Source organism: Dromaius novaehollandiae, chromosome 14 (assembly GCF_036370855.1).
Source record: "Dromaius novaehollandiae isolate bDroNov1 chromosome 14, bDroNov1.hap1, whole genome shotgun sequence".
Taxonomy (NCBI): domain Eukaryota; kingdom Metazoa; phylum Chordata; class Aves; order Casuariiformes; family Dromaiidae; genus Dromaius; species Dromaius novaehollandiae.
Window position 1 is genome coordinate 4,134,852 of NC_088111.1, and position 22,671 is coordinate 4,157,522.

Consider the following 22,671-nt stretch of genomic DNA (forward strand, 5'->3'; position numbering starts at 1 on the left):
TGCCAGGTGGTGCACGAGGAGCCGAGCACTTCCCCATCCGCTTCATGTTGGGCAGTTTTAAATTGAATCATGCTTCGAGTGATGATTGTTTATGTTCCCCTTGCTCAGTTCTTCTCCAGTGTAAATATCCCCCATTTGTTTCTGATCTCAAACTTCTAGCATAAACATTTCTCTCTGAGGTAGTAAGCCGGGGCAGTGCTATCAAATGTCAGTTTGTTGGCTTTTTGGAGCAAAAAGGTTCATTTTACCTTCTCTAGATCTTTAACACAGAAAAAGGGAAAAACTTAAAGACTCATTTTCTCCACTCTCTCATTAGATGAATTTTTCCATGCTTCTGTATTATTTGGGCCATAAATTTTAGAACACAGCTTTTTTAATAGATTTTTTGGAAATAAAGCACCATGCTTTCAAAGCAACTTCAGAAACAAAATCATTACTCTCTGTGAGACATAAGCATCTAATAGTATGCCTGCATAGACGGACAAAGACAAATCCAAGCTCTTCTGTCCATCCTCCAAGCTGGCTGACAGAGTCACTTTGAGCCAGAAGACATTTAACTATATTAGCGTTGCATTGCATCCTAGCTAATAAACCCATCCTCATCACAGAAGTTACCATACACAGCAGATCACGAGACTAGAAGATGAGTAAGAGGTTAAACAGTCATTTTATGTTTAGAAGGGAGGGGAAATTGCAAAACCACGCTTGACTGCCAGGGGAAGAAAGGTGGGAGACAAAATAAAACCAGAAGGAACTGAAAAACAGTCAATTCTCTGCATGCAACAAACATTTCACCTGAAAATGATCCTTCTCCGTGATGGACACAGTTCACTCACAGAAATACGACAGAAACTGTCCGCTCTGTGGGCTTGCCTTCCACCCTCCCTTTTCAATCATCCAGAGCTGAGACACAAGCAATGTATGAAGAAACATTCTGGTTCCAGAGGAAGTGGTAAATTTAGTCACCGCTTTTTTTTAAGACACTTCTGCATTTTCAGAAATGAAATGAAAAGGTCTCAAGCTTTGTGAAGCAATAGCCTGAACCAGATAATCCTCTCCAGAGCACAGCCTGGATCAAGCCTCAAGGCAGCAATACACAGTTATCTTAATGGGACCATCTGAATAAAATAAGTTATGTGTAAGTGCCTCAGTGAGTTACCAAGGCTCAGAAGTAAACTTCAAAAGATACAGTCACTTGGGGACAAAGGATCTGTACAGAGGCTATTGTGTGCTGTTCATACCAGTAAATGTACTTAATTTCTTCCCAGTCCTTATAAACAGCAAGTTTTATATGCAGAGTACTCAGTTCTAATATGACATGCAGGCCTGTGTGGCCGCATGGGCTTAAGATGTGATTTGTTTCTAATTTATCCTCCTAAGATTTGGCTCAGCAGATTTTTGCCTCACTTTCTGCACGCACTCTTCCATTCTGTATCCTAGGCACTGCACATCGAGAAGTCTTTGTACAAATCATAAAAGGTAATTACAAATAATTCTGGTCATTTGCCTTCAGAGAACTATGACCCACCAAACTGAATGAAAAAGACATTTGGGTTAATTTGCTATTATTACTAGATTACTGGATTCAATGCCAGGCAGATAGAATTAGGAGTCAGTAGGACAAAAATCATGCATCATCCAAAATTACCACATTCTCCAAGGGAGTAATTCCCCTAAAGAACTCTAGCTGGTTCATCTTCATTTGTGAACTGTTAAGAAACTTCCAGTTAAGATGAACTCTTCCCCTTTTGAGGCCAGAAAAATCACTTCAGGGTTTTTCACCCTCTTTACCTGATTTTCTTTCCATAATATTCCTTTTTCAATCAGTTAATGAGAACCGAAACACAAAAGAATCAGTTTTTCTTTTTTTATTATTATTATTATTATTATTTCTAGCAGACAATTTACATAAAATTCCCCTTTTAAGTTAGTGATTCATAACTTCCTGCAATAAACTACTTAAGGAGCAGCTTTGGTAAAGAATGGAATGAAACAACCAACCAAAAAAAAAAAAAAAAAGAACAATCACAGCTGATTTTGAAACCAACACAATTCACCAAATTTAGATTCAAAAGAAAATCTGCCAAGCTGTATTTTCTCAGTGTTTCCAAATATTCCGCCTTCCTTCTCCCTTTTCGAGTCTGTGCAGATGTGGGAGCTGCATTCTGTCAAGCAGTTTGTCCTGCTAGATCACGGAAATCCATCTTTACATGATTCGTAGACCTTGAATAGAGGACTCTAAGGTCTTGAAAGAGAGAAAATCTTAATCACAAACTGCTACAGTATCCTATGTTAAACAATTCTCTGTAAAGGCTGACACTAAAAGAGGTGCAAAACAAAGAGGGTGGTTGAGATTAGAGGTGTATCCAAGGGCCAGAGACCACTATGATTATTCCTTCTAAACTCCTGCATATATAGGCCAATGACTTCCCTCCCTTTCCCCCAGAAACTGCACTAAAGCAATTTATAATCTCAGTTTCTTACTTAGCCTCTGTCCCTGCTTAGCTTTCAGGCATTACTAGAATACAGACAAATTCTTTTCCTAAAAGCCTGTATACAGCTGTAAGCAAAAGCTTGGGCAGGTGAGCAGAGACCTCTGTTGGACAGTCCCAACAAAGCAAGCCCTTGGCTGCTTGCCTGAATCCCATTTAGGATTTTCAATATAGTGCTTACTGTATTTCCTAATTGTTTTAGGTAAATTCTTACTATTTCAATAAATTCATAGAGTACATGACCCTGTCCTTCAGGAAGACAGTGAGTCCAAAGGGACAGCAACAAGAAGAGACAGCAGGTCTTGCTGCACCAATGATCATTCTAGCCTGACGGTGACTAAAGTAGAGGTCGGAAGAGGAAAGAATTAGCAGGATTCCTACAAGAACATAAGTGATCCAATTAAAAAATTAAGTCTGGATTATGACCATCTGCTAAGCAAAGTATATCTGCATTTATGCTAAATCTTAGATCTGTCTTCCTTATGGAGTTTGTTAATGGCCTTGAATATCCCAGTCCACATTTCCTAGTGCTAATACACCTTGCATTAGGGCTGAGCCCCAGCAGCTGATGCAAGAGATTAACAGAAACACCACCACATACAGTTCACGTAAACATGGCAGTAAAAGCATACCTTGAAATCCCAGATGGTCATTGCTCCATCAATGCCAGTGGTGCAGAATTTACGACAATCTCGTTTGTCTATCTCATAAATAGACACTTGGCTGAAAACAGAGAGTGATAGCTATGAGACAGACACCCATTCCAGAGAGCCAGAAAGCAGGGAAATTTGGGTAGAATTCAACTCCCACTCTCCCAAAGACAGACATAAGTATAGCATATCTTATGCTTTATTTTTTTGGTACAATGCTTCAGAACAGTAAGCAAAGAAAAGGATGCCGAAAGCTCTTTTAGCACGTGGTGGTTGTAGTCTAAACATTTCCTTGGATAAAAGCAGATTACTCCAGAAATGCTAACATCTTCTGGGCTCATGCACTTCTTTCAAATGCATTGATTCGATTAATCTGAGTCACTCCTTTTGATATATATATAGATATATAGATGAAAATAACATCTGAAATGGGAAGCTGGTACATGTTCTTGTTTCAGGTGAAGTCTGATGACTGGATTTTGTCATGTTATCAATCTCTTATGAACTATCTATATGTTTGATAAGATAGGCCGTGTGCAAGTTACTGACCACATTAAACACAAGCAGAGATTGCATGCACGCAATGTTAATGATTAATTTTACTAGCTTCCATGCAAAGCCCAGAAATTGATAGCTGCCATGGCAAACTCAAGCTCCTTCCCCTCATTTTGACTGCTGAGACACTCACGTTATACTGTTTTGGTGCAGTGTCTCCAACGTAGTGTTACGATCTTCTGTAGTGGCTCTTTTATCCATGTTTCGGAAGCGTTCCATGGCGGAAATATTGCGCTGGATGCTCTGTTTTGGAATGTCTAGTTTGGAAATGAAGGTCAGCAAGCCACGGTCATCACAGTTAAAGAGCATCGGGCAGCAATCATGACCCTGCAACCGGACATCATGAAAGTATGTCAAGAAACATAACCACCTAATTACGAGGAGAGTTTCTTTCTAATACCTTTAATTGCAGAAATGCAAAGGCTGACACTACTGAAGAGGTTTCTACTACTAACTTCGCAATGTATGCTCTTTCGCCCTCTCCAAAATACTGTAACACTCTACAAGGAGAAAATAAAAGACACTTACAGCTGCCACCATGCTGTTCTCAGAGACAAATGACACACTCAGGAGTGGGAGGAACTCTGTTTTCAGCTGCGAAACCCTGAACACAAGAACATTTGTTAAAGGACTTCATTGAAACCTCTCATCTTTGGCTCCAACAGAACATAAAAGAGACTGTTCCCAGACATGGATTATTGGAAAAGAAGTCAGTGTAGCTCAGCTGTTGTCCTGAAGTGACACCAGAAGGTTGTAATTTGGAATAAAGGAAGTTTTAACCTAATGACAGTGTCCTGAAAGTTCTATATCAAACATGAAATTTTCCAGGTGAAATGCTGAAATCATCTAGCATTCTGTGTGCAAACAATAGCAAAAGTTTAAAAAGAATATTGAAACAGAAAGGGCTCAAATTCATGAAGCTATTCATTTCATTTCTAATATAAAAACACTTGAAGTTTTAGCACTTAATGTCATCTCCTTGGGAGGAAAAAACCTGCATGTTAAATAAGTTAACTTTTGTGATTTTATAATAAATAAGAATTAATTAAAAGGCTAAAATTTTTCTAGGATTTCTAGATCATTTTATGCTTAATGATATCCCTGGCCAGCTATTTATACAACTTTTGCCATCAGAGCCATAATTCAAAATTAAGCACAGCAATGTCTGCATGAACAGCAGGAGATCTCTGCTGTTAAAATGTATGTGGAATCTCTTCCTTCTTGGTTAGAAAGTCATGGAGACTGAAAAGTTATTAGGATCAAGATGAAGAGCAGAAGGATGAATGGTTAATGAAATGCTTTGTTGAATTTGAAGGGGTAGGTTAAAACCTTGCAACAACAGTGTCTTAAGGCCAAAGGACAGAATTGAGATTTCATGAAATGAACAACTTATTTTCCAGATCCCTGGCAGGGACAGAGTCTTGATAGTTATGGAGCGGACATGTTTCTCCAAGTCTCTTGGATCCATTTACTGGCTCCCTGGCCACCAGAGCACAATACATTTTTTACTTTCAAAGCAAATGACTACTTTCATAGAACACGTTCTTGTAAGAAATTTTTATTATATAATCTAAAATTCTCAAACAGCTAATAACTAACAAAAAGAGCATACTCACATCATATTTTTTGAGGCATCAGCAACTGACACTGTACTATCATGACTGACCCAGGCTAGGCGGTTACCGCTGGCAGAAAAACTGACACTATGCACCCATCCGCCGCTTCCAGCACCCCCAAATTCTGACATCAGCTGCCCAAAAGGCATTTTGGAGCCCCATGGTGTACTGGCTGGTTTTTCATCGACTTCCTTAATGTAAGCAGAAAAAACCCTGCAAATAAAAGATTTCAGCATGAACACAGACAGAAAAAATTCCTGGGAGTTGCACATTTCACATTGGAAGCAACTAGATACATCCTAATTCTACCAAAATAAACCACTACAGTATTTTTGAACAGCAAGCCACTACTGGCTGGGAAGCTTTGGTATACAGGGAGAAAGCAATAGTACAAAGGGTGTAATGAATATGGGTTTCTCATAAATGTCATATTCTGTTTCTCTCTCCTTTCTTCCAGAAGGTGGCATAAAAACATGTATTGTACTTGCATTTTCCATTGCACTAAGACCTCTCTTTCATCCTTCCACAGCGCTAATGACTCTCAGAGTCAATTCTTCAGTTAGAGAAAAACCAAGACTTATGATATATAATTAGCAGCTAATACGAACACCTACAAAATTACTCATGTTTTAAGAACATTCACCTTTTAGTAGGTTTTCAAGAAAGAAAATTGATGTTCAAATGCCAAAGAGGCTCTATGCCACCTTATTCTGGCTCATTACTGAAAGAATGCCTCAAAAATCTGAAATACCACAATGTTTTTACAGCTTTTTTTCCCAGCACTACAATTTTCGAGGTATGTTTAAATAGAAAGCCTCCCCCTTTCATCAAATTCTTTCTGCATGATTCAGACATGCCACAATATGGTGTTCTTGACTGTTACCATGGAAGTTACTGGGACGTCACAAACATAGGATAAGAGTCCATTGAACAGGAGAAGCAAGTGAGCGACACCATACTACTACCAGAAAAAAGATTTCAGTATAAAAGAAAAGCAGTGATCGGACATTCATGATTACAGTAAAACACAAAGAATTATTTTATAGTGAGTTTAAGGAAATATTACTCCCCCTGCTTTTTCTAAATCCTTTACGTGTGCCGCACGCTCTTCAAAAAGATACCTATATTGTTTATTCCAATAAAGCTGACCATTTGGAACAAGAAAGGTTCTATTGCAGCTATATTAGGTACAGATTTTCAGAGAATTAAGTATGAATTTATAGTCGGCCATATCAGTTTAATTATAATCTAATGATAATCCTTCAACAAACTTAATCATCTGAAATGAAGGTTCTCTTAACGTGTGGAAATAGGATGAGACATTTAAAGCAACAGCCTTTGACACAAAGCAGAAGAAATCAGTTCCTAAGTAGTGAGAGACCTAGAAGATAACTGTTGGTGTATATACATATATAAAAAAAGTATTTTCACTTACTAAAGCCTCCCTCTATTTTAAAACCAAAACCATCTCAGCACGAAGGTCCCAGCCTTCAAAGAACATTGGAAAATGACTTTTATCCCCACAGCAACATTGTCCCAGCAAGAATATAAAATTCACACCAATGTGGTGCTCTTAGATATACACATACATACATAGATATATTTTTTTTTCTAAAGACAAATGTAAGAGCAGCTCATCAAGGCCAGCCACCAGAAAACTCTGCTGAATACCTATCCACTTGGAGTCTCTTCTGCCCTCCATTCCTTTCCCAAAATGTCTCCCACTTAGTTGCTTATTAGTTGGCAGTGGCTTTGGCTGATCCATTTCATAATTTTCTTCAGAACCATCTATCAGAACAGATGCATACTTCAGGCCCAGATATCTTTATTGTCTTTAATATGCAACTGAACATTCCCTAGACCTGGAATTCTAGAGCTCTTTGTTCCTCTTTAGCAAAGAGAAGATTCTTTCACAGGTTTGGGGAAGCAATATAATCATAAAAACAGTACCCATCTCCCTTAATTTTCCTTTCTTCCTTTAATGTTTCTGTATGGAGATTTCTATGCTAAAAGAGGCAAGATTAGTAAATGATTCATCCTAAAGTATAGTTTTAAACAAGAGCAGGAAATTTCCCAAATGTTTTACCAAAATCCATTTTTTAACACACCGTTTTCAGAGAAATGAGATGCAGGTCAGAATGAGTTTTCTGATGGGAAACACAAGACAAAGCAAGTCTTCTAGAAAACATCTGGAGGAAATTGATTCAACCACATCTTGACTTTCTTAAAACAAACAAACAAACAAACAGAAACCTCAAAAACACAAAAAGAAAATGATTCAAATCCGACTTCTCAATCAAAAGAAGAAAAAAGAGATAATCAGGGATCCAATGCACACAACAAGCAATGGAAAAACTCTAAGACAAAAGAGCTGAAAATCTGAAGTAACAGATACATATGCCAGCTGACCTAAGGCCAGAGTCCTGAGATGCTTTATGAAAAAAATTCCACATGTGAAAAGCAGTTGCTTCTGGAAGATGAATGAGTACTTTTTACACCACAGTTTTGGGATAGGAAGTGAATATGTAGTTTATCTAATTAGAAATGGAGATAAGGCACAGAATGGAGACAACTCTCCTCTTCTTGTCCAGTTTTAGTTTTACATCTCTTCTTAGATATAAAGGTATCAAAGGATCAAGACTTTAAATGCATGTGTTTCATTCTGAAATAAGGAATAAAATAGTTGGTCCCACCTTCCCCTCCCACTTCTGCTTAGTCATTTTTAGTACACATTTTGAAGCTTAAAATTGCCCTATTACATAAGGGAAAATTCTGCTTTAAAAAAGCATCTTTCATTATTATTCAAGGTACAAGTGATTAAGTAAAATATGAATAAAAGTCAACCACTCTGCAGACAGCTCCTCATGCAGACCTCATTGCAGTGACCCCAACTGCTCAACACAGAGCAACTCGCAGGACCTATCCTTTATGCTGTAATTTCATAATCAGCTTGACAGAATACCTGTCCGTCTCACAGGCCAATCTGCTTATGCCAGCCTTTTTCTTGGTGTTCTTAAAAAAAGGAAAAAAAACAACACAGCACAATATTTTGTTGTGCTGAGTTTCAGGTGGATCAATTCCCTGACCTTGCTTATCAAATAGCTGCAGGAATGTTAAGACTAGCACAGGCGAAGGGGAGAAAACAAGTGGCTCAGCGAAGGAAGAAGGTGAGATATCTTCTGGAAGTGTCGCGTTATTCTGACTTCGGAACTATGGCATTATGATTTTGCTTTTTAAATTCAAACTAACTAGCAGTGTGCTTTTCTACAAGATAGCACTTATTAGTTTAATTTTGGCCTAAGCAGATCTGAGCACTTAGCACATGTATAATAGTACTCAGTGCATTCTTAGTAAAGAAACCTATGATTTTATTAAATTCACATGGATTCCTCAGCAGAGAAATGTTAGTAGTCCAAAGTCTGCATGTAGTGGCACCAAAGGCAAAGTCTCTTAAGCTGGGTATTTTATTTTAGTAACAGCATTAGTATGTGATGAGCTGTCTTCTATTCTGATGGTACATGCATGATTAATACACTTGTGCTACTGACTAATTTGAACCACTAACCCAAATTTATTTACAGATGCTTTATTTTCTCTCACCTGCACTTGAAGTCACAGGATCCAGCAGCCAGCAAAACATTGTTGGGGTGCCAGTCCAGGCTAAGGACAGTAGAACGAATGGGCTTTTTAATGTGCTTGCTCACCCACCTAAATAAAAGAGAAATAAAATGTATATAAAAACATTTCACCAGAGTCCCTCAAACCATGAAATGTGTCCTAGAAAGAAAAATCACCCCTAGTCAATGACCAAACACGTCAGTTTTGCCAGAAAACTCACATTATGCCCAACTCTTTCATATACTTAAGGCTGTTTAAAGTAATTTGGAAAGACTGCAGATTCCCATCTATAGTCTAAAATTTTAAATGCTATAAACAAACTCATGGTAAATATATATCTGTACCTCTTCATTTGAATCCTATCCCCCTTCCAGCCAATTTTTATAATATATCAGACTGAACTCCTTAACATGAATTTGGCCTGGTTCCTTACATCCTACAAACAGGAGCTCATCTTTGACCATGATATGGAGCAAAGAAGCACTGCTTTCTTAGACCACTGAGTACATTTCCTCTCCAGCTCCCTCCACTGAATTTCACAGTGATCTCTGTTACTCACCGACTATTCTAGCCTTTACATTGATTATGCAATCTTCAACATATGGGGGTTTGATTCTTCTGCAGACAAGTGAGGCGGGGAAAACGTTAACAACAATATTAGAAAGCAAAAAGTTCAGGACAATCTTTAGAATGAATTTTACAGATGGTTTCATTGTTTGCCATCTTCACATGGAAGACTACATACAGAATGGTGGGCAGAGAAACCTGTGTTTTTATGCATGTTTATGAAACCCCAAATGATTGATACTTAACATATTGATTTAATTAACAGATGACATGGTAAAAGCATCTCCAATGACAATTCCATTAAAATCAAAAGTACTAAGTTTAGATTCTAAAGAGAAAAAATGTTAATGGTAGAAATATTTCTAATAGTCCTGCCTGAAATCTATAAACTGTGAGGAGAATGTATGACAGAATATGGAGCAGGTGGATAACAAGCTTCAACATCTGCTAAATGGACCACCCTGAAGATAAGTGACAGACTTGAATTCTTTAAGGACAAGAAATGGTGCAAAATAATTGATATGGAAGAAAGACTGGAGTCACAGTTTCTTCATTCAACTGGGGGAAAGGAAACATTCGTCTTTTTTCAGCTATACACTTGTGGCAGAGAAATTAATGCTCTGCAGAATTTCAGCACTTTTAGAAGAGCAAAGTGTGTTTATGGTAGCCAACTAGAACACATCCATGCTGCCATGTACAACCTGAAAACAGACCGAGTCCAAGGCCCTTTAGGTGCTACACCAGAGTACAGAACTAAAACAATGAATCTTTTCCCAAGGATGAAGGAAGTCCATGATAGAATTGATGAGCCCTCTCAATTTCCTGAAGACTTCAGGAAGTAGTAAAATAGTAAACTAGGTACCACCACTAAACCTCAGGCTTTTGCTTTTCCAAGCAAACCTTAAAGATATAAATGGAAATCAAATTTAAACAGCTCACCAATCATTTTCAGATTCAAAGTAGCACACAGATATAAGTCGAGCTCCACTTCCTACAGCAAATTTATTCTCCAAGGGAGACCATTTCACAAAGGTGGCTGCACGATTAATTCTCAGGATCACGAGGGTTGGCTTCCACACGCCGTCTTTCTGACTCCAGACATAGGCATTACGGTCCGCACCACAAGTTACAATGCGATCGCTTTTGGGAGCCCAGTCAATACCTGCAATTTAAACCTTATATTAACAATCTTTTCCCTTCATACTGTTTGCCCTACAATCAGCCAAAATTACAGACAATCTTCACAGCCTTCTACCACAGAGATAGTTAACGCTACATTAGTATTCCCTTTGGTCACTTATTCTCCAGGCTCTATTTTAAGTTGTCATGGATATTAGTTTCTCTCTCTAGCTTTTATCAAAATTACAGATCCCAAATTTCCAGATTCCACACAGGATTTGTCTGCGAAGAAAGACAGCTCTGAAAGTTGACCAACAGGTGGAGCTCTGCAGACTGGCTAAGATCCCTCTGCCAGCACTCTCCTTCCAGTCACCGACTTCTGCTAGAGGCCCCTCTTTCAGTAGCTAAAACCCAGCAATTCTAGAATTAGGCACAAATCTCTAACATAGTTGTTTATTTGCGGCCAGACCACAGTCATGGTCTAAAAGTTTAGATAATACTGTTTTTTCTGGTTAGAATTTATCAGTCTTTTTGTACTGATAGAACCCTTGCATGTATTCCATGACTGTTAAGGCTATGCCACACACACACAAAAAAAGTTTACCAAGCAAAAACAACAAATGTAAAGGATCACTGTAAGACACTCTTTGATAAACCTGTCATCACTTCTTTCCTCTCCTATGCAATGAAAATATTTTCAACTGGAAAGGTTCATGGGAGTGTTATTTTTTATCTTTTCTTTAACATCCTCCTTTGCAGTGTGCAATCCTTAATTCTCCTGCCCCAAATTATATTTCAACTGTTTGCCATAACTGTATTCCCTTAAGCACATAAGTGTAAAAAAGGACAAAATACACAGAAAGAATTTGTACCAATTTGTATCATACTGTTCGTGTACAGTCTACTTCAAAATGGGTTTATGCTTAAAAAGTCCAATTTTCAGGAACTTGGTAGTCTGAAAACATAGTTACGCGAGTCATTCTAGCACTGCTTTGGAAAGAGGGCATCCTGCCTCTTTTGACCTCTCTTTCCCATCGCCTCCCTTGCACCAGCAGCAGTGCTGCTCTGACCTCATGGTGAACCAGTTCAGCTTTTCAACTTAGCAGAAAACTAACCCAGCAAAAAGAGTGAATAATGTTCTGCAGTTAGTGAATTGAAGCAGCTTGCCACAGGTCTCAGAATCGAGGCACGGGAAGGCAGGACAAAGGACCTTATCCCTTGTGACTGGAAGCTAGAGGGGCAGCAGCAGAATCACTCCTGTTGGAGGCAGTTAGTGGTTTGATCAGTCTGTCTCTGGAGTCTAATCACAGCCTAAGTCTTCTTTTGAAGATGAACAAAAGCATTTAGTATTCCAAAGGTATATGCTACACAGGGAAGCAGAGATGTGTCTTTTCCCAAGCCATGAATATTTGGCTTCTCTCTAACGCCAACAGGTACAAGAAAAGTGTAGAGATAAGCCTTTGGGGAATGGCATGTCATTCGTAAATTCAATCCAAGTGACTCTTTACAAAAGAGCACAAACAGTTGCACTCACTGACAGTAAGAACCAGATAAATTGCATAAAGTTCCTGCAAACTCCCATTGGGCAGATGCTTCTGCCCGTTAGTGAGTTGAAAACAGAAAAAAGGATATTGCTGGTTTGGGAAAGTGCTTATATTAATTACTTCCATTTCTTTAGAGAATAAAGCCCTTATAAAAATATCACCAAGAAAAAAATAACAACTTAAAAGACTACCACAGGACAATTCCACTTTAAATACAATACGTTGTAACTCATCCTCGTAGCTCTTATATTTTCATTCTGGATCTATAGATATTCTGGGTCTGCAGTAAAATATACTCATTTGCTGTAAGTCAATGACTGACCATTTCAAGACTCACGTAAGTGGAATTTTACCCTAGAATTACGCTTTCCTTGAAAAACAAATTTCCAGCCACTAGGGTTGGAAAAAGTGTTAAAACATGAAGTATAACCAACACAGTCTCCTCCTGAACCTGAAGAAGACTGGAAGAGTAGATGTATCAGAACTGAAGAGCAATATTTGTTTAGACAGTGTATTAATGTCAAAGCTTAAAGATTACTATTTAAATATGGAAGCGGTTTATACACTCACTATTCTAAAAAGTCTACTAAAAGTGCCATCATTGCGCTATCAAGCCGCTAAACATCACGACCTCTAACACCTCCTTACTGACTTCTATGATGTATAATCTCAGCAGCAGTACAGATTTCTGAAAATACAAACCTAAAGAACAGCATAAAACTGCAGGTCAAATTAGCAACAAAGGATACTATATTAGATGTGAATTAAAAAGTTCAATTTAAAAAGGAGGTTAACTTTCTGTACGATTTCTATTTTGCCACAAAATTAAAACACATATATAGAAGTTGTTACCTCTTCAATAGAATTTTAGTACAGATTTTTTGCTTACTTCCTTTTCACTTAGCAAAGTCAAGTCAGTTCTTAAGGCTTTCCTCATGCATCTGTGTTTGAAAGGTAACCCCTATTCTTTCTGCTCGCTGAGGACGCTACACAAGTATTCTTCTGTGTCAGCACAGAGGAAGGGAGGGACTGCTTGTCTCAGCAGCTGTGGCAACTTTAAACACTTACTGACTATAGCGAAGAGGAAAGAGACGCACCGATACAAAGTTGGTGAAATTAAGTGCTTATACAGTCCTTAAAAGAAGTTATTTTCGCTATCAGAAACCAATACAACAGTTGTACACTTGATGAGGTATTAATACTAGCATTTGAATTAGAGCAGCATGTATCACCAGCAGAGCTTGTGGCACAATTGGATTCCTTGAGAAGACTGAAAATTGATTCTTATTATGTTATTACGGATGAAAAATAAATAAAAGATGATCAAAGAAAGGCTCAAAGATTCTTTTTTTTTTCTTCCTAACATTTGTTGCACAGTCCAGGAAAATGCTGCAAAGCTCTCCATAAACGAGAATGCCAACCTATTAGAAAGTCTATTTACTCGACACTTGCAGATTTCCTGTTCAGATACTCAGGCTGGGGAAAGAAGGGGGCTGACAGGGTTAAAGAATGTCCTTAGCCGTGTCTGGCACAATACATTCTTCCTTTACCTGTAATGTGTCCGTTGTGTTCCTTTAACTCATGGGCTTTTACCCACTGGTTCCCACTCTTCTTATAGATGTGGACTTCATGATTATTAGGGCTAATAGCAATCTCTGGAGGGAGACAACAAACAATAGTAAGAAGGCTTTCTAATACCAAATGCTTTATTGGGAAAGACTTTCCAAAATATAACCTCTATTCTCAAATTTCCAAGCATTACATGCGTTTTGTAAACCAGAGCACAACATCCCAGGATAATGTCAAATAATTACTGCCATAACATGGTTATGAGTACAGTCAGCAGAAGGACAATATATTTTGAATATAAAATCCAAGCTTTAGCAGAGAACTAGGCTATTTAAAAAAAGAGTTGGCTTTCGGGCAGGGAAGAAAGAAAAAAAAAAGGTAAAAAGAGTAAGAGCAGGAAAAACCTTCTGGAACACTAGTAAGACTACATTCACTCATGGGCCAGAGTTCCAGTAACGGATTTAGAAAGCTGCAGATTTAGACGATCTTGGATTATAAATGGAATACTTAGCATGCAGCACTATATACTTGACCACACCTTCTTTAAACATGATCCAGAACATTACGAGATCATGGACTGATAGCAAATAGCAAACAAAACAACAAACGAAGAAAGAAATTAAAACTAATCCATTACTTACGAGTACGATCTCTGTTCCATGCATGGCAGGTGATTGGCTCTAGTAAAAACTGATGTAGAGACATTCCGAATTAAGAGTTATTCCTATGTTTTAAAAATTGAAAAAGCTGAAAGATGTAAAAGTGAAAACAAAACACTTTAAAATCAGATGTATTAAAAAAAAAAATCAGTCTTCAACATTTGCCAAGGTTGTTTGAGTCCAGTATTACACCTTATATACAGAAGATGACAACTCACTCAGTAACTACATAAAAGTGCTAAAAAGCTGCCTTTGCCATATGCCCTGCTAACTTTAGTAGGCAGATTAATTTTAACTGTTCTGCTTATTATAGCTAATTGCAATTACCCTAAAAGCTACTATTGCTTCTTACTATATCCTCAGAGGTGAGAGTCAGGCTCTTGTCAAGTCTAACAAACCTAATAATATACTGTGAAATTAGAATACTTAAAAAAAAATCCACCTAGGTGCATATCTCAGTGAATTGACTCAAATCCCTGACATGTATTAAGGCTCACAGGCAGCACTACAATAAAATCTTTCTTTTTTTAATATGTTAGGAGAGTAAATTGACATGTCCAGAACATTAATACACAACTATAATCTGCTGACATATTATTTGATAAAACCATTTACATGTATCCTAGGGAAAAATTACTAAAATTAGTAATTAATTAATTATTAATTTCTTCAAATTAATATAGGCACTTAACTGCTCTATAGTTATGTTTTCTTCCCCAAGAGATTCAAACACTAAGAGAACAAGCTAAATTAGTCTAGTTTGTAAATTTTTTAATTTGTTAAAAAAAAAAAGCTAGATACCCATTTTTTTTCTTTAACTTATAACCACATCAAAAGAGACAGCCCTGAACATCTGCAACTGGAGATGCACTGGCCAGCAATTACAAAGCAGTTTAAAATCTCATATCATATTCTACGTCCCATATGAATCAATGGCAGCATAAATGGATGGAAGATAATATCATAACAGCTCAAGGTCACCTGTAATAATTAAAATGTGAACAGTTCAATACATATAACTTAGATTTGCCAATTCCTTCCTCTTTCCATATATTCCACTAAACTTCATAGCAATTTATTCTTGGCTGATGGATCAAAGTCTTTTTACCTCTACATATACATCTAAAAAGAAAAATCTCTGTGATGTCATTCCAAGACATCCACACCCATTATAGCCCGAAATTACAACATACCCAAGTATGGCCATGTTAGCAGAGGGTGGAGACTTCAGGGCAAGGTAGGAATTTGGAGGCAAACAGGAAATGAATGGCAATCCAATAGAAACTCGGGAGTGAATGAAAGATGAGTAAGTTCTTACTGAGTTTAGCAATTACTATCACACCACTACTATAACAAATAAACTGAAAGTGCTGAATCCTGAAGTAGAGATGATACAGCACCTCACCAATGCAAATAGGTGGAAAGACATTCTTCTTTTTTTCTGAAGAAGTCAAGCATTGCTGTTTTAAACTTAAAGAAATATGACTTACAATTGCATTGGAAGTATACTTCAATTACAACTTTCAGCTATATGAGCTTTAAGTCCAGTTCATAATTTTAACTGACATGAATTTCACAGTTCTTCTAACAAGCATATTCTGCAGACCAAACTAAGCTATTAAATATATGCGGTACTAAGCAAAATAATTAATTATTTTTAATTACTGTGAGAATGTTGACATAATCTGAGTTACCTTTGACCTTGGACAGCCATGATTTGAGATTCCATGTGTTAATGTAAGCAAAACATGTCTGCAAATTGCTTTTTCCACGATCTTGCTTTAGTACTTGCCAACATGCAGTAGCAGCACATTTCCATATACAGCAAAAGTTGAAGAGCTGTTCTACCAACAAGGAATGCTCAGCCTTTTCTACTCTTTCCGAAATAAAAACGTAAAAACATCCAATCCCCCCCTCCCCAAGGAACACAGCTATTTCAAAACACTTTCTAATACAGCCCTGGTATTTACTACACAGATAGTCACTATGTATAAATGATACAGTCCCATCCTAATAATATCTAGTACACGGTTTTTTACTTACTAACCTACTGGCAGTTCCAAAAACTTGTATCTAGACAAGAGATATGATCCATCCTTGCTCACTGACAGTTTCTCAAGCACAGTAACCTGTATCAAGCAACAGTTTCCTGTTTTGGTTTGGTAACAAACTCATAAAAAACAATAATGAGATGATAACCTCAAAAAGCACTACTATTTCTCTTGTCTGATCTTGCAGTATTATTTTCTTCAGGAAGATAAATCTTAATGAACTCTTCCAGCCATATTTATTCCTTATCAATACGCAGACAAAAATTAAACTTGCACTTCACTACAGAAAATACAACTGGCTCTGAGTCTTGATATAACTCCTATGAAGTAAAATCCTCAGTGCCCTACTGCAGCCAGTCTCAGAATCTCACATAGGAAAAAGGTACTCTTAACCTAACTTTGTTAGTGAGGTACTTAGTGTAGCTATTCCTAATCTTTTTTCCAAATACAGACTAACTGTCCTTGAGTTTTAGTGCAAAAATATGGAAATCTTGTATGCTCGTACAGCACAAGCTTCTCGGGCATGTAGGCTGAAAGGATCGCGGTTGCGAAGGACAGGACTCAGCTGCTGTCATTCCTCAATGGGGTAAAAAATATGTGGTCTAAGGCTATCCCTGGCCAAGCAACCAGCCAGGATCCGGATTTGGAATCTGGGACGGCACGTGCGTGCGCCTGAGAGGGAGAGATAACTTTTCAATCCTTGCCTATTTCCAGCTGCCTTTACATCATGTCCAAACATCTGGAAGAGAAGCGCCCGCAATGAAGGGCTGCCTCCCGCGGCTGTCATCCCCCTCCAAATCGCGCCGCGCCGCCCTCCCGCGGGGGCCTCCTCGGGGGCGAGCCTCCCGGCACGGGCGCCGCGGGGCCGGCCGGCTCGGCACACCGCAGGTGCGCGGCCGAGCCGCGGCGGGGGACGCGCGCGGGGAGCCGGGCGCTCCCCGGTGGCCCGGCGGCTGCCTGCGCGGCCCCATCCGCGGCCCGGGCCGCGCCGTCCCCTCAGGGCAGCGCACGGGGCCGCCGCCCCGGCGCCACAACCCCCCCTCAAAGCGGGGGGGGGGGGGTGTGAGCGCGCCCCTCCCCCCCGGGCAGGCCCGCGCTGAGGTGAATCCCCCCCGCTCCGCCATCCCCGCGGCACCGGCAGGCCCCCGTCCCCCTCCGCGGTGGCAGGCCGCCGCGGACAGCCGCCCCCGGCGCGGGGCTCACCTGAGGCGGCGGGAGCGGAGCGGGACTCGCGGACTCTGGTCAGTCAACGCGACTCCGCTCCGAGCGGCGGGAGAGGGAGCGGCCGGCGGCGGAGGCCGACGTGGGGGGGGAGGGGGGGGCCCGGCACTGACAAGGGAGCCAGGAAACGCGCTCTGCGCCTGCGCGTCGCCCGCCGGCCGCCCCGCGGGCTGCGCCTGCGCCGCCGCCGCGCTGCAGGGGCGGGGGGAGCCGGGGCGAGCCGGGAGGCCGCTCTGCGCCTGCGCGAAGCGGGGGCCTCGCCCCGCCGGGCGCGCGCGGCACACAAAGGCGGCCGTTGGGGAGGGGGAGGAGGGCGCATGCGCCGCGGGGAGCGCGCAGGCGCGGGGCGGCGGTGGGGCAGCGTGGGCGTTTGAGGGCCCGGGGAAAAAGTGTTAAATCCCCCTCGGAGAGGGCCGTTCTGTCTCTTCTGGGGCGTTTTGGCCTTGTGAGGTGGAGGAGGCCGCGTTCCCCTCCGCTGGAGGGGGCGAGAGCCCCGGCGTCTCCCGGCCTGGGGCGCTCGGGGCCGTGTGGAGACGCCGAGGCCGCTGCGGTTTGCGTGGGCAGCGCGGCCTGCTGCGGCCCGGGCTGCCTGGAGCCCCGTGGGCAGCGCGGCGGGCTGCGTGGGCCTGTCAGGGTGTGGGCAGAGCCCTGTAGCTGAGGGGAGGAGGCAGGGGGAGAAAGCCAGGATCGTTTTTTTGTCTTCAGATGAGGTTGAGATATGGAAAAGTAGAGAGCTGCTACTTCCCTGCATTTCTGCCTCTCGGAGACCAAAGAACTGGGGCGGGGGAACCCTTCAGTGCAGGGGTTAATAGCCCATTCCTGGCTTGTTCAGAAGATCTAGGACCTTCCCTCCTGTCTGGCTGGAATATAGAAAGAAATGTGTTGCAGTTCTTTGCCCTACTCCTAATTCCCTGGAGGAGCTGCCTGCCATTTGGGGTCTGATGATTTGGTTTCTGTAAGACTTGACTTACAAACCTCATTGTCTGTGAGGTGTGGAATATGGAGAGAGGAATGACTCTGAGATATACTGAGGGGCAAGTACGGTACTAAGTTTAATTTCTAGTCCTAGGAAAATTAAAGAGTTTATAAGCATCTAGAAGGAAATGAGAAGGTGAATGCTAGCTAGCATGGCTCTGTCAAGAATGAATTGAGCCAATCTAATTTCCTTTTCTGGCAGTGTAACAGGGCTTGCAGATAAGGGAAAAGCGGTACATGTCATATCTTGATTTTTTTTTAATTATTTTTTTTCAGTAGGGCTTGTGACACTGGCTTGCAGGGTAGTCTAATAATAAACTGTGAAGCTGGTCTAGATGGTATCGTTCTAAGGGAGTTGCAAAACTCGTTGAGAAAAATATACTTGATGTCCCGTCTACAGGGAACTGCTGGGCCTGTTGCTCACCAGTGATGAAATGGAGAGTGTAATTGCTGCATTTGAACATGAGATCAAGTCTAAGGGCAGCATAAACACAAGGTCATAGAACTAGAATTCAGAATAGCAGCTCTATGAAAAAATAGGATGCAGTTCAATAACAGGTGCACAGTTGTACACCAGCATGATCGGCTTCAGAATTACAGGACAGGAGCAACTGGGCAGCTGGCTGTCCTGCAAGAAAGGATGGAGCGGCTGTACTGGTTCATAACCTGAATAGGTATCAATAGTGTTTTGCTGTTGCAGAAAAGGCAAAGACTTATGATTTTCTTAATCCATACGGCCCTGCTATGGTAAAGCATACAAAGAAATTCTTCAGCTCTACTGAGCTATATAAAATCTTTGCTAGAAGAGTATGTCCAGTCCTGGTCTCCACACAAGAAAATAATGGATCATTTGGAAAAAAAGGTGAAAAATATGAGTCTTTAAACCTGTGACTTTTACTGAGGCTGTTGAAACAAGACTGGGGAAAAATGCGGTAAGTCTCCAAATACATAAAAGGCTGCTGCCATGAGGAAAGGAACAATTTGTTCTCTTTTGTCCACTGGGGGTAGAGCAAGAAGTCATAAGCTAAAATAACAGCAAGGGAGATCTGGGTTACGGTGAAAGAGTTTTTCAACAATTTGAGCTAGCTAAGTGCTATGGGGAACTGACTTGGTGAGGTGTGGGCTCTTAGCAGAGGTTTTTGAGAACAGATTTGAAAAACAGTTGTCAGGAATGGCATAAATGCAATATACGATCTTGCTTTTGGGTAGGAGGCTAGATTAGATGGTCTTGTGAACCGGTGTCACTATGGTTCTGTAACTCTGAGATATGTAATTATTGCGACTCTTACTGGCTTAACAACAAAACTAGATCAGATGCACAGATTAACGCTATGCAACTAGGCCAAGTAAAATTACATAACAGGAATGAAATTATGTTTAAGTATGGTTTTAGGTTTACAAAATGATTTTCACCAGATGAGGTGAAGGTATCTAAATGAGGAACTCTGCAGGAGCTCAGGGCTTTTAAACAGTAAATGTTACGGTCTTTTCTCCAGCAAAGGTTTTCAGAGAGTTTTCCACCTTTGTTCTTGCTGTATTGCTGATGCGATTGTGCTGTGCTAATCCAGAAAGGATGCCAATGTTTTTGTTACTAAGGCCTCACAAGCTAGATTGAACTGAGCTCAGTAAAAGTAGTTTAGGTACAGTCTGACAGTGAGATATTTATGGAGAAAGAAATTGAACTGGGACATCCTTAGCAGTTGGCATTTTTTTTAAATAGGAAATGCATGTAGTTGAGTAACAGCTAGTCAAAATGAGGTCTTTGGATTCAAAGCAGGCTATTGTAGGTAAAAACAGGTGTTTGCAAATGAAAATATTTGCCTTGAGAGGTGTTCTAGATGTTTATTGTTAGCTCCAGTATAATATACAGAAAATACAGCACTCCCAACCACAGAGAGAATCATTACATGCCTCATGTTTAAAAGGGATAGGCAACAAATGTCTTTCTTTCCTAAGTGCGTTTCCTGACAGCTTCTCTTGAATAGCTATCTAGATTATAATAGTTCATCAGAACCTGTTTTCATCTATAATCTTGAAATATAAAGAGCATTGCCTTAAGGTCAGATAAAATCACTACTGATTTAAGTAATTGCAGATTTGGGGTTTCTAAGCAGGGCAAGTCAATTTATGTCATTGTCCTGCTTTTTGGCTACTTAATACAGAGTCCTGTTAGGCAAGTCCTGTTTTAACTTTGTGGAATGTGTGAAATAGCCATAATACAGAATGCGAAAGAAGGAAGAATGCTTCCATGTTTGCATTTTGACCAAAATTTTACTGTACAGTCTCTTTTGCGTAGTGGCTTTCTAGGTAGCGAAAAGCTTGATACTGACTGCTTTTACCCCCTGCCAGATAAGATCTGCAGTGAAGTAGGTAAGAGCCTGCTTTCTCAGGCCAGGAGGCCCCGAGGCTCAGGCTACGAATGATCACCTTTGGAGCAAAGTCTGAAGAGTGTGACATTTGGCAGCATCTGTCCTGCTGGTACCCTGCTTTTCAAAGGTTGTGTGCCTAAATGCATTTGTTCCAGTTGTCCAAGCAGGGCTTGGTGAACAACAGCAGGGTGATAGTGGGGTTTGGAAGACAGCAATTTTACTCTAGCTCCTACAGAAAATGATCTCCACTGGAAAAGTGGAGAAAATGGCAGCAGTACTTATCACCATTTTAGACTGTGACAGCAAAATTGTGCCTTGATAATGTTAACCCTGGCTGGCTCAAGGCACTGAACGGGGAAGAGGGAATGGGAAGGAGACTTCTTATGCGGTAGCATTACAAGTGAGCACTCTGACACAGTAAAAGGGGTAGCGTCACAAAGCAGCAACTTCAAGTTTTTCTATACAGTAAGGTTATTAAGAATAAGTATTAGAAATAATTCTTCTCATTGATAGTCTTTTCCCTGACATGAAAAATGCAGAATCCATGTTGGCACACATCCTATTCAAGTAATACTAGATGTGCCTTCTATCATTGCAAGTATACTCAAGAAGTATATTTGCAGGCTTTCAGGTCTGACACACAGGTAGCTGTCCTCTGTGCAGATTGTTGCAGGATTTTTGTCTTTCTTCCAGTCTCTTTCCCATGTAGATGTCTTCTTGATATCCTAGACTGTTGTTTCCATCACTACCTTAGTGATTTTTTTAATAGGCAGCTCTTGGTAAGATGTGTGGTACTATGGGGGGGGGGGGGGGTTAGGGGGGCACTGAAGCTGTACTACAGTAGCATCTTATTTAACTTTCAAAACTGTGCTAGAAAGAAGACAGAATTACTCTAATGTCCAGACAAATACCCATCAAAATGTTTCAAACCTCTCTTTTTTGAAGGAATCACTTTTATAAGCAGTGATGTGCAGCCCCTTCTTTTTCCACCAGCGGAGGAAGAAGAGGGAACAGGAACTGGGTACTTCTTGCTTTGTGTAGGTTGAGTCCCTGTCTTCCCTGCTAGAATGCTGGGATGCATGGAAGTGTCCTGGAGTACTGTGCCAGGGTTCCCCAGATGGGCTCTTCCTGAGAGAAATCCTTGCAGTGCAATTTTGGGGCCCTTGAGAAAAGATCGACTCCTTAATCAGTCTCCCTTCTGGAAGAAGGAGGAAGCATCCTGTCCCTTTCTTTTCTCCTTTCTGTTCTACCAGTACTGAAAACACATCTGTGCTGACCACAGCCATTCAGAACTGATCTCCCTGCATAAGCACACTTAGGGAATATGTTACATTTTATAGGGAACTACATGAGTCACCTAGTACTGTACTGAGAACACACCTATGATTTCCTCATCTCTGTCTCACACCCTTTTCTGCTCTGATAATTCAAGGCAGGTGAATTCAAGCCTGTGAGCTCCAGCTTACAGACAGTGGCACCTATTCCTCAGCAGCTGACATGGAGGAGGGGGGTTTAGACACTTGAATGACCTCTGCAGAGGTGAACCTTGTGCTTGCTGAGACATGATGCCTCGTGAGCAGTTTTCGAGCTGATTCAGCCATCCCAGCCCTCTCCTCTGCATCATCCGGTTCATGCATCATCTTCCTGTACTTGGCCAGGCTTTGGG

The 22,671-nt window shown here is 40.7% G+C and overlaps 2 protein-coding genes across 6 annotated transcripts in view; one reads left to right on the plus strand and one right to left on the minus strand.

Moving 5' to 3' along the window:
- Window positions 1-1,853: 1,853 nt before the first annotated feature.
- Window positions 1,854-17,819, minus strand: ARPC1A (actin related protein 2/3 complex subunit 1A). 5 transcript variants are annotated; one of them, XM_064520135.1, is made up of 11 exons: window positions 17,644-17,815; window positions 16,084-16,228; window positions 14,372-14,477; window positions 13,712-13,816; window positions 10,438-10,660; window positions 8,914-9,021; window positions 5,314-5,526; window positions 4,226-4,301; window positions 3,831-4,024; window positions 3,125-3,215; window positions 1,854-2,245 (listed from the first exon to the last, which is right to left on the minus strand). In XM_064520135.1, the coding sequence occupies exons 3-11, from the start codon at window positions 14,433-14,435 to the stop codon at window positions 2,207-2,209; spliced, it is 1,113 nt and encodes a 370-aa protein (XP_064376205.1). In that variant the 5' UTR covers window positions 14,436-14,477; window positions 16,084-16,228; window positions 17,644-17,815; the 3' UTR covers window positions 1,854-2,206. The 5 variants fall into 5 exon arrangements, with proteins under 5 accessions (XP_064376205.1, XP_064376207.1, XP_064376206.1 ...); XM_064520137.1 differs by lacking the exon at window positions 16,084-16,228 and having other exon boundaries at window positions 1,854-2,319; window positions 17,644-17,819; XM_064520136.1 differs by lacking the exon at window positions 16,084-16,228 and having other exon boundaries at window positions 14,372-14,454; window positions 17,644-17,816.
- Window positions 17,820-17,974: 155 nt separating this feature from the next.
- Window positions 17,975-22,671, plus strand: part of KPNA7 (karyopherin subunit alpha 7) — a 61,390-nt gene continuing 56,693 nt past the window's right edge. Inside the window, exon 1 of the mRNA XM_064520120.1 lies at window positions 17,975-19,568. The gene's annotated coding sequence lies outside the window, so the exon portion shown is untranslated. The remainder of the gene's footprint in view (window positions 19,569-22,671) is intronic.